This window comes from Haemaphysalis longicornis, unplaced genomic scaffold, assembly GCF_048455015.1.
Source record: "Haemaphysalis longicornis isolate Haplotype H1 unplaced genomic scaffold, Haemaphysalis longicornis Haplotype H1 scaffold_5, whole genome shotgun sequence".
NCBI classification, from domain to species: domain Eukaryota; kingdom Metazoa; phylum Arthropoda; class Arachnida; order Ixodida; family Ixodidae; genus Haemaphysalis; species Haemaphysalis longicornis.
Window position 1 is genome coordinate 45,340,772 of NW_027526385.1, and position 12,083 is coordinate 45,352,854.

Below are 12,083 nucleotides of genomic sequence, written 5' to 3' on the forward strand. Positions count from 1 at the left end.
TCAGATAATTTGGAGGCTAAGCATGGACTCTGGCATCGCGAAGCGGAAATAGCTGGCAGAACATGGGAGGGGCTTTCGTCCTGTGGCCATTATGAACAAGCTGTAATGACTGTGTGATCACATGTAAAAAAACAATGCGGTTAGGCTTTGTACACGAACAATGATCTTTGCAAATATTGGGCACCGAGACCACAGTCCTGAGATATCAAAGCTCTAACAAATTGTTTTATACACCCATGTGTCACTAATGCAGGGGTTCTCAAGAATGTTGGTCCCAGGGAACCCTGCTAAGTTCCGTTGTGTGCCAAGGAACCCCCCTGCCCAACTCCCGCCAGTTTTCATTCCGTTCATGCTACATTAACGTGCAATAAATTCAAAAGCAGGCAAGGGTATCGTTTTTTTCCCGCCGACTTTACGCGAATGCGTACGCTAGCGGCACCTATCTCCAAACAGGAGAAATGCGCATGGGGGTAATATAAGGCTGAGATTCAAGTGCACTAGTTTAACCACGTGGCCCGTTTTCGGAGTCTGGCTGGCTACAAGCTGCTGGCGAGATTTATTGCGCAGCTCGGGAGTTTCTGTTATGCGCCGAGATGTGCTTACTGACACTCGGGCGTGAGTAATGGAGGTTCCTTAGATCGATCGCACCTCAAGTTTACCATACAAGACTTTGCGACTGCGGAACCAGGGAAAATTTATCAGTGGCTCGCGGAACCCTGAGGAGGGGCCTTCGGAACCCCTAGGTTCCGCGGAACCCACTTTGAGAAACCATGCACTAATGAATTGTCAACTTTTTGCATCGTAAAAAAAAAATTGGGCACATGTCAAGCTAATCATACGTGCATATTACATGTGAACAAAGATTTGGTCACTGGAGGTATTTCCTTTTTTTTTTTACCGTGACAGTTGATATATCCATGAGCTGAATTTGGCTTTTCTGCAGCCTAATCTAGGTGACTGCGAAGTGTAGGGAACAGCAAGCACATGAACAGTAGCTCAGCAGGTGTCCCTGAGAGAGCAACAGTCTAACAACAGACTATCTAGCTAGCAAACTGCCCTAACAGCACATGTCGATCCAGCAGGTTATCTAGCAAGCATGCATCGGTGGTGGTACCCCACAAACTGAGTGCCCCTACTCATGGTCTGAGTTAGGCTTGTATGACGAAAGTAAACTGGCCCTAACAGGCGCTCCATGCCCTCACCCCAAAATTGAATGATTGATTGATGATGAGGTCTAACGCGCCGACGCTACACAGGCGATGAGGCGCGCCATAGTGGAGGGCTCCATACAAAATCCTATTGATTCCCTGCATCTCTTTGTTAACTCCTACCCAACATCAGGCTTTTGAAAGAGTGAGTGACATGCACAAAAACGTACGTTGCAATCTTGGGACATGATTGCAACGCATAGCTTGTCACTCAACAGCTGAGTTAGTCTGATTTTTATATAAAATTCGTGTTTCCAGGGTGAATATGGAATCCAGAACTGTACTGTTTGCTATATCACCCCTTCACCACACACTTTGTTCTGCGCATGTGTGTACTTCATGGATGCCTTTTCTCACTTCATCTTCACCCCCCCTCCCCCCTTGAAGTAAAATGAACAAGCAAAAGAACCCCTCTGTAATCACAGCTCACCCCTTCCGACCACGTTAAAGGTTTCTCTCTCTTTTCACAGCCCATTCATCCACATGGTTGACCGGAACGGAGGCACAGCAGAGCCCCTCAAGCTGCCCCTGGGTGGAAACGGGAAGCTGTACGGCATCACCGCGGTCTCCGAGCGCTGTCCACAGCGTGAGTACTTAGCCCAACATTCCATTTAGGCACTTTTAGTTCATGCAGCTAATGTGGGTTAGCCTATCGAAAGTGCCCACATTTTTCTAGCTGTTTTACTACAGTAAAATGTCGTTACAAGAAACACTCAAGGGATCCAAGAAGCATGTCTCTTGTAACCAAGGTCTCTTGTATGCAATTGCTAACATGCCAAATACAGGAAAATCAACCAAACCATCTTCAATCAAATGTCTCTTAAAACGGTGTCTCTTGTAGCAAGGTTTTACTGTACCCAGAAACATCCTTTCTCCATACAACCAGGGCCTCAGTGCCAACTAATCCCATGGTGAACCGGAACGAGTATGTATTTGCGCAGAAGTAGGGACACATCATCTGAAAACCACCCAACAAAAGCTACAGCAGAATTGTTAGTATAGGACGTGCCAGTTGACCGTGTATCGTCATGGAACAAAAGTTGAGATTGGTGTGCTCGATCGTTCATGTGGGTCACCCACTCATGCTAAAAGAACACTTTCTGTTCGCACGCTTCTTTAAAAAAGAAAAGATTGAAGAAGAATGTTGTTTGTAGTACAGTTTGTGGGGTAATTTAGAAGTAAAATATGTAAACTTATTTTGTTTTATTATGTTAAGCCTTTGGAAGTTCTGAAAAATTTGGGAAAAAACAAACGCAAGTTAACATTGGGGGGTAAAACGTAATAACTTACCTACATGCCACCAGAATTTATCACGGTTTTTTCCCACAATTATGTAGCAACTACAAGGCGTTTGACTGGATCAGGATGTAAGGATGATAAAGATGCATTTACTACCACACACAATCGTAAAAAATATTCTACATGTATTCATGTAGGACGTGTAGAATGTTAATTTTTAGAATCCCATTCCCTCCCAAAGAAGGGGCACACGGTATTTTTTCGTCTGCTCACCACCACCGTGAAGAGTGAACTGAAGAAAAGTTAGCACCAGTTTGAGTACCATATTTGCATGATTCTAACGTGCATTGTTTTTCGCTAAAAGTAGCTATAAACTTTTTGTGCATGTTACAATCGCATTCGAAACCGATATTGGCATTAATTGTTCCCCGCTCTAGTTTTGACGCCCGAAGGCACTGGATAAGCATTTTCATGAAGCACAAGAAATTCATAATGCCACACTTGCGTACGTCAAATAAAATGTGCCAGGTATGTGGTGTCATATGTCTCTTATACATGCGTGGGTAGAATCGGCGTAAAATTATTTCTACGAATTTTCATCAGTAAACTTACCTGCGTGTTATATTCGGCGGCGAGTTAGAATCTTGCAAATACAGTATGCATGAATAGTACTCTCACCCCTCACCGTCATATTCGATGTTCTTACGTACTGCTTTGGTAAATTAGCCCATGATCTTCTTCCTATCCCCCCACCCCCCAATGCAGTTACCAATGCCTGCAGCCACATGAATGGAGGTTGCCGCCACCTCTGCCTTCCGAGCGGCCAGTGGGGGCGCACGTGTCATTGCGGAGGGAACAGCACAGCTTGCAACGAAGTCAGCGCCTGATTCGTCCACCCTGCTACGGCGTTGTTCTCTTGTTCAACCTTTCCTCTTGTTCACCCAATGAAGCATTTAGTTTCTCACGCACACATACCCACATGTCAATGCAGTCTGGAAAGAAGGTGCGGACACTTTCCACAAAAACACCTCCACCCGGATTTGTTACACATTACTGTTCCTTAAGAGTAGCCCAGTCTAGATGGTCTAAAACTTCTGTAGAAGTGTATGAACGTGGCAGGTGAAGTGCTCTAGAGAATCATGCAAGCACGTTTCTTTTTGTTAGGGTCTGGGGAGAGGAGTCTCAACATTTTCAAGTGGCGGTGGGTTTGACTCTGTCCTTCCCTGCTTCATCAGTTACACCTAAGTTTGCTGACAAAATGACCAAGAGCAGAGTTTGCATGTTTACTCCTGATTCGGCCACGGCTTCATCCGTTTTTGTGCATTATTAAGGTGTTTTTCTGGAGTGAGCTATGTTCACTGTCTTGTACAAACTATCAAGACAGTGAAGTGTTTGTTTTTGTGGACACCTTTGAGCCTCGATGCCTCATGATTGAAGCGTATGTGGCCTACAGACAGTTTTGCCCAGCTCTGCTTGCATACAAAACTGAAGCTTTCACAAAAGCCATGCTCAAAGCACATTTCAAAATTTCAGGGCACGCCTGAAAAGTCATCACAAGGCAATGACACTATAACCCCAGAACTTTTTTAACCACATTTCTGAATGAGCTCATTTAACTTTGTGCTTTTTCATTGGCTGCTTTTTTACACAAACACTGCAGAGTGCCAAAAACCTGTGCGCAATGCTTCTATAGGTACAACAGCATGACACATTGTATAGGAGACTCATGTTACATAACTATCATTAACATTGACATCTACCAGAGGCCCATCAAGAGGGAAATTTCTTTCTGACCAGCACTGCAGTCTTGCAGCGACGTAGCTTCATACGTTCAACGATGTTACATCATGCACTACGACAAGCTTCTGCACAAAAATACTTTTGCCTTTTGGGTTGTGAATATACGAATGTTAACTTTTTTCCCCCCTTTTAGTAACTGTAAATGGCCTTACTTTCATGTTCTAAAATATAAAAATGTACGAGAAGGCACTTTGTATTTTACTTTTCATGCTGTAAGAGTGTCTACTGATCTTGAGGAGTTCTGTACGACGGAAGAAAATAAATTTCTCACTCTTTGAGGCCTCCTTGGAAAAAGTGTTTTTGTGCAATGACTGGGCTCAAAACCAATTGCAGGGATGTTTGGGATTTCTGTCATTTGGGAACGTTTGGGATTCAATTTGGCCTTGAATCGAACACCACTATTAGACAATTTTGAATCAATTTTAGAAGTATTCAGAAGTTCAAAAACGCGAAGGGAGAGTGATACGATAGACGGCTGCAAACATGCACAAGACTTCTTCCGCTAGCAGCGACTAATGCCCCTCCCACTGCTCACGACTGGCTTTCCTGCACTGCTCCGGTGATGTGCGGCTAAGTGACAAGAGGGATGTGTTTTTGGGAAGCACCTCTTATCTCCTTGGAAGTGAGACAACTCTGCTCCCGTGATTCCCTTTTTTGCACCCTGATAATGCAGTTGTGCTCAAGCTGCTTTAGTCGACACTCTCTAGATAAGGAAGTTCAGCTACGTGCTGTCATAGTCCCGAGAATTCCCCCAAATGACGTGCAGAGTTAATTTGATTTTTTCTGGACATGGGACATAAGAAAAGCCGTGAGCTTGTCAAGCTGTGCCCTTCCAGACAGGCAGATAAAGCTTTCTTGACAAGAAGGCATTGACACCGCAGCACAATTCCCGCAACTCTTTTTATAACGCACAAAATGCCCTCTTCTTGTGCGTGTGTGTGTGTGTGTGTGTGTGTGGACATCCGTGGTGCAAGCGCTTTTAAAAATAAAATTCACGCGTTGTTAGTGGGACATAAACCACACTATGAAAGTATGCTGACGAGGGTTAAAAAATAAGGCTAACGTACATGAAACTGCCATTCACGCTTTTTATGTGCGATGCTAGGCTCATTCTGCTATATTTTTGCATGTCCTAGCCGTCCGTTATCTGCCAGGCTACGGCTCATCAACCATCCACGGAAATACGTCATCGCTTCCAACCGGAAACTATGAGGCCGCCAGGTGCCGGGGCTTGCCTTAATCTGGAATACGGCGCAGCGACCACCGGAGTGTGAAAAGGAGGACAACGATACAACAGCGACAACGGCAGATGCGAAAGAAAGGATACGTGACTTCATCATGCGCCGCGCGCCTGCGCAGTTCAGTCCATCGTTCTACGCCCCGTCGGCGGTTTATATGCTTAGTAGACATGGTTGCCAAATGCCAGGGTTCGCCTGAATCTGGAATGCGGTGCAACAGCAACAAAACTGGAGGACGATGATACAACGGTGGACGCGAAAGAAAGAATACGTGATTTTATCTCGCATTGCGCCTGCACAGTGAAGTTTGCTGCGCACCCCAGAGGTGGGTTGCATATTCAGCACACAGACACGGTCGCCAGCCGTGCCCGCAACCAACACTATCACACCAAAGCACCTCTCCCACCGCAGCTAATGCCAACACCAACATTGTGTCCCCTAACTAAAATAAGGGGCGGGGGGGGACGAAAGATTAACACCAGGCTCTCAAAACCCAAGGGAAGTCTTAGTACACTAAAATGTCTCCTAACAAGAAAAAAAAAAACAGTATATATCACCCAATGCTAATTTTCAAATTATTTTTCAAATTTACCACGGCCCTGTCACTGCCACAAGCTCTGACTGGCAAACTGTTCATGGTGCCCCGCAAACCAGATCAAAAAAGTCACTTCAAAAATAGATCAGGATGCCAACTCGCAGAACAGTCACGTAAGAATCCTCGGCGTGGCCCTGCAGAGAAGCAGCAGAACTGATCTCCTAATCGCCTAAACACAGAAAATGATCTTTAACCATTGAGCTTGCACTGCAACAAACACCTAACCAGGCCAGGGAAAAGCTGAAATGAGAAGAGAAACAGGAAGACTCCCACAGGCACATGATATTGTACAGCTTGCCATACCACAAATTTACCCACACCGAAAATCAAATAAAGACCATCGTTGCAACAGAATACAAGACAGCCCTCAACCCCCAACTTCACCATCACCGAAAAGGTCCTCAAAATCAGTCTTTGTAATACCTTAGAAGAAATCAAAAAAGCTATTCTTTTAAGCACTCAACTTGGGTCTTTATAATACCAGAAGCCACTCTCTTAGCAAAAAGAGAATGCCTGGGAAAAACAGAATTAAGATGGGCCATCCCTTGCAAAATATAGGCACTTTTCTGGGAAATAAATGACTGGAGAACATGATGTACATGTCACTGATCCAGCAACTCTCCATAAAAACTCGAACCCTGCTGTAAAACATGGATCTAAACCTAATCAAGGGCAGACAACGAGCCAGGATAAAATTACATCGAGGAAGTTTTAAAACCATGAAAGCAGAGTATACGACATCAAAATTTATGAAAGAACGAAGGCAACAATTGTTGTTCCAGACTACCCTGGCAGCCTTTGTGACTGCATGACCCTCCAACACACAGGAACCGAATAAGTGGGAATTGGAGCAATTTTTTTTTGGCAATCCGCCCAGTGGAACTATCACTGACGCTGAAATATCATTACTACACTCTCAAAAGGCCACCAGATGGTTGGCTACAGGCAGAAAACCTAAACGCTTCAAAAAGATTAATCCACAATGAAGGAAGTTCACATCACATGGGCACCCGGACACGAGGGTCTGGAAGGGAATGAAGAAGCTAACCAAGAAACATGCTAACTCGTATACCACGTTTTTTGTCACCACAACTATTGCACTTCCCTCTTCCAAAAAGTATTAAGTCCTCACTCCACACTTAAGAGCTCGATCCTTTGCGATGTCACACGAGGAGCTCAACGCCAAAGAATTTCAACCTCTACGTAGGATACAAACCAACACATATCCATATCCAAAACACATCCACAACATATCCACAACAAATCCAACACAGCCACAAATCTAGATGGGCGAACATGTTTAGTGGGAAACATCCAACATTAACTTCAAACTGCGCTAAATGTGGGAAAATAGCCACCCTTTTCCACACATCCTGGTTACGCCCAAGGATATGCTCAAGGAAGAACTACTCGAACATTACATATCCCATAGCCTACATATAGCCTACATATCCCACACAGCCCCTGCATCAAAGTAATGCTATCCTCTCGTACGTCTTAAGACCTTAACATAAATGTCATCTACTACTCCTTTTTAAAAGAGAAATATGGTAATCTCAGCTTGTCAGAGTATACACATATCCTCCTTACACTAATACTGCTACTATTGAAACACTTGCGGTTGAAGTAACCACGTGAGATGAGAAAGTTTCCCCCATATGGATATAATACAATCAATAAAGCTGAAAGCAGCAGGATAGCTTGTTATATGGCACAGGAAAATTTTGAAAACATTTTTAGACGAGCTTTTGATTCATCTACAGACAGGCTAGTTACTGAAACATGCTTGAGAAATTGTAAATTTCAGTTTATATTTGCTTCAGTTTGCAGCTATTCAAGCAAAACCCTTGTTCGCTTGTATTTGCTTCGAAACCAATAATCGCTATTTACATATACCAATACCAAGGTGAACAAACTTCAACAAAAAACTTTTTCAGACAATGGGTGCATAAAAGCTGATACTTCAGCCGATTGCTCAACGACCTCAAAAAGTGAAATACAGCGAAATCTCGATAAACACTGCCCAAAGAGATTGGAAACAGCAGTAACGTTTGCGAGGACACCTGCTTACCAAGACAACATATACTTGAAGTGCTAAATGCTCCCACAAATGCTGTTGCAGAGGTGTTTCAGCGAATAAACATCAGCTGAAACTATTATCACAGACAACAGGTACACAACTGCTGCCTTTTGCATACAGACCAAAGAATGGGAACACACGTCACTTTCAATCACCAAGTTTGCAAAAAAAAGAAAAAAGAAGCTTTGACTGTTTGAAATTATCTCGCAGCTTTTTTCTCTCGACGTCATCCATAGCCATTAGGCAATACAGGAAGATTTCTAAACCCGTTAAAAACGTTTAATGTTTGCAACACCAAGTCTGCATTTTCAGCTTCACAGTTTACTTGGAGCGCAGATTAATTCAGTTTTAATGAGATTATTTTTACGTTGAATCAGTATAGAATCCAACAAATTCGAGACATTTCTTTCAGTTGAGTGGGAATTTGGTTCAAGGAGTTTGTATTGACTGAGATTCTGCTGTATGCACCTCCGGCCTTTTTGCTCAAAATGGTTTTTACGAGCTGGCCTTTCTGTGGGGTCGTAATTGTGTGCATTTCATGATGAGCCTTTCACTCTACACTTTACTCACATGACGTGTGTTTCCACCAATCACAAGGGAGAGCAGCAATTCACACCACTCATGGGAGAAGCAATACATGCAGCACTATCGCAATCAAACTCTCTCTCAACAAGCAGGAAAATCGTGTTTCTAGTGTCTGCTTCGCTTTTATCGACAGGTTCATAAAGGTGATCCTCCAACAGTTTCATTGGTGCAACTGCCACAGAACCCATTTAGCACGAGCGACAGACCATCTTTGCACACAGCTGAGCATGAATTGATGCTTCTGAAGTCGCAAGAGATTGTGGGGGCTCAAGGTAGACCTAGGAACAAAGGAACAAGGTTCCGTTAAAAAGTTGGGGGCTATGAACGCTGCGGGCCTATTACCATCTTTCAGGCATGCAGGAACAGCCACGGCTACATACAGCCTTGCCACCTGATATATACTTCTCAAAACAGCCTTCGTTGCCAGCCCAAAAGCTTTCCTTCTTTGTATTAACTTCTACCAACGCAGGAGGTTACAATGCTGTAATATGATGAGGGCGTTCTTTGTGAAATGTAACTAGTATGTATCCCCCATGAAAATGGAAAGAGCACTTCTAGCAAGAAATCATAATTTCCATCTCAATTTCTCACTAGATTTATAGATTATAGCTGGAATCGACAGCTTCTAACTAGAAAAATTCTTAGTCTAGCTAGAGACGACTATTTCCAGCTTGCGGGTTTGTTTTCTTCCAGTTGGACTGAAATGCTAGCTGGAAGTAATAGCTTCCAGCCGGAATAAAATATCAATCCAGCTAAAATGAGCTAGAAACTAAATTTCTAGCTAGAAATTCTGCCTATTTCTAGCTAGAAAAAATTTCTGGATCAATAATCCAGCTAGAAAAAATATTTTCACTTGCGATGGAAACAACATTTATCATATTTGACGTTCATTGAAGCTAATGCATTGCTTGAATGCACTGAGCCCCAATTATATTGTGATCATTTGGGTGAGCTGGCACTCCATGACATGTAAAGCGCAAAAGGTAGACGTGAAACACATGCACTTAACTGTGTCATTTCTTTGTCTGTAGTTTAAAGAGGCCAATAAGTCAACATCCAGCTTTGCTTTATTCGAAAGATTGGGCAGCATATATGCTGCTACAGTTTTGTGCAGCAGGAAACTTTGCTGTTGTTAGTCTAGAATTATTGTTTATAAGGGAAAATTTCAAGCTACCTACCAGTTGTGCAATTATATGACAAGGCTTTCAGAACAGCAGAATAGATCTCATAACAATGGAATAGAGCGAGCAGTAAAAATCCCTACCAGCAATGCAGAATTGGCAGGAGTACTGTCTGCTGGTTCTATTCTGCAGTTAGTACTAATAGTCCAGCTGATAACAAGACACCTAACCACAGGTGCTTCAACCTAGGACAATTTTCAACAGCAAAATCTTTGTTAGATGCCAAACTGAAAAGTTGGCTCATCAGGCACGATAGAAAGTGGATACTATTAAAAAATTTACTCTGCAAGCATCTTAACAATGCATGTCGTGACTTTCAGGAGGTACCAATCTTTTACAACTAGAGCTGCTAGCACGCAAAATTCTCTTCATGCGGAAAGAGCTATATAAAGCCAAAATTTTTGTAAAACCCCAACCATAACATCCTCTGTTTTCTCTCCATTTACCCGAGTCTTCTAAGTCTTTCACTTTTTAGTGCGGTGATAAGTTTTTGGAGCTCCCAAGGAATGATAAATTGCGCACTTTGTGTTTGTCACAGCCGTGTGCTGGTTTCACCACAACACACTGCCGTGTATTTTAAGCGTGTCCGTAGGGCAATTCAATATGACTTGGCCACGCATGCACACAAAAAAAGCAAGGTGCAGAGACCAACACAGCGTTGAACTGGAAATTTATTGAAAGTGCACGTGTACATAAATACTGATTGCCGTTCTAAAGTGCTCTCGCAGAACCTGCAAAGTGCAAGGCTAAGACAAGGTAAGGACCCATGATCTAGCAGGTTAGAATGAGAACTGGCTAATGCGTAGGAGGCCTTAAAAACAAAATCCCAGTCTTGTGTGAATCCATTTAGGGCACAATTAATTTCACATACACAGACACCTTTGCGCACTTGAAAACTTCTCATGTTAGCTGATTATGCCATTAGCTACTCTGCATCACTGAATGTCGGACCACGTCTGTACAGTGAGCAATGCTGAGCTATGCACAGGTTGCGTTATGTTGTTCAGGACGCTTCAAACTCGCAGAACTCACAGCACCACGGGGCCCACGGCTACGACAGTAGGAACTGCCACACCATGAGGAAGACAACGGATCAAGCACAGCAATGTGCCGAGTGGCATCCCAAAGTATCCTGAGCAGATTAATTCACGTGACACATTGAAGAATGGAATTGCAATGCATGCAGCAGCCGCATCAATCTTCAATACAGCAAAAAACTGGCAGTTTTTTTTTTTTTTCGAACCATGGAAATGCGAACCTGTGAATTCACATGGGGTCGGCAAGGAGTGAGCCCAGGCTTTCTAATAAGGCAAATCACGAAATCCCAAAATTTTTTGATAATTTTTTTTATTCAAAAACGGGGTAACACATTTGCGAATGATGCGTGCGTATTTTCACCACCAAGACGCGGTTTTTACAGTTTGCAGCAGCTGGGTGCCAGATGTGGTACATGCACTCCGCCAGCACGAAGTTTTACACAATTTGGCCACCGATCGGCGTCAGCCCCTTCATCTGCTTAGGTACCATGGGCCTTTGAGGTAAATAAAATACACGACTGAACTCAAAATTGACATTTTTTAGCTTTTAAGGAGTAACCACATGAAGTGACAGCGACGAGCGACGTGAAAGGACATGCAATTTAAACGGGTAGTGTGGGCGACAGCGACTTTTTACAGACCTGCGCGCCGTTGCCCTCGATCGCTTTTGGGCGGCCAGAAGCAGCCCACAAGCTAGCGACAGCGACGGAGGTCATCGGCGGCAGTGTACTAATTTTTTTCACTCTTCGCTGAAACCCACACTACCTGTTTGCTGTACCCATTCAGTGTTGTGGAGGGGACAGACGCCTGGGAATCTTTAACGCAAACCGAAATATCACCACAAAGCCGGTTCGCTTCTCTCTTTTATCGATCAGAGAAACGCGACCGCCGCGGCCGACATCGAACCCGCATCGCTGGGCTCAGCAGCACAACACAGCCACAGCTGCGGCAAATGAACGAGCTCTGTAGACTTGAAATTGCATTTGAAGGCTACGTAGGATGACAGGAATCAAAAACGTCGACTTACGCAGTTCAGTTGAATAGCCAAGCTACGGCGAGTGGTGCAACATTCAGCAAATGCACTTTCGTTTTTTTTTTTTTTTTTTTTAAATACCAGCAC

The 12,083-nt window shown here is 43.7% G+C and overlaps 1 protein-coding gene across 1 annotated transcript in view; it reads left to right on the forward strand.

The window, feature by feature from the left end:
* Ndg (Nidogen) overlaps positions 1 to 4,541 on the forward strand; it is a 43,953-nt gene extending 39,412 nt beyond the window's left edge. The window contains exons 18-19 of the mRNA XM_077670303.1: positions 1,679 to 1,794; positions 3,213 to 4,541. Of these exons, the coding sequence (XP_077526429.1) occupies positions 1,679 to 1,794; positions 3,213 to 3,334 (238 nt within the window). The 3' untranslated portion in view covers positions 3,335 to 4,541. The remainder of the gene's footprint in view (positions 1 to 1,678; positions 1,795 to 3,212) is intronic.
* Positions 4,542 to 12,083: the final 7,542 nt, after the last annotated feature.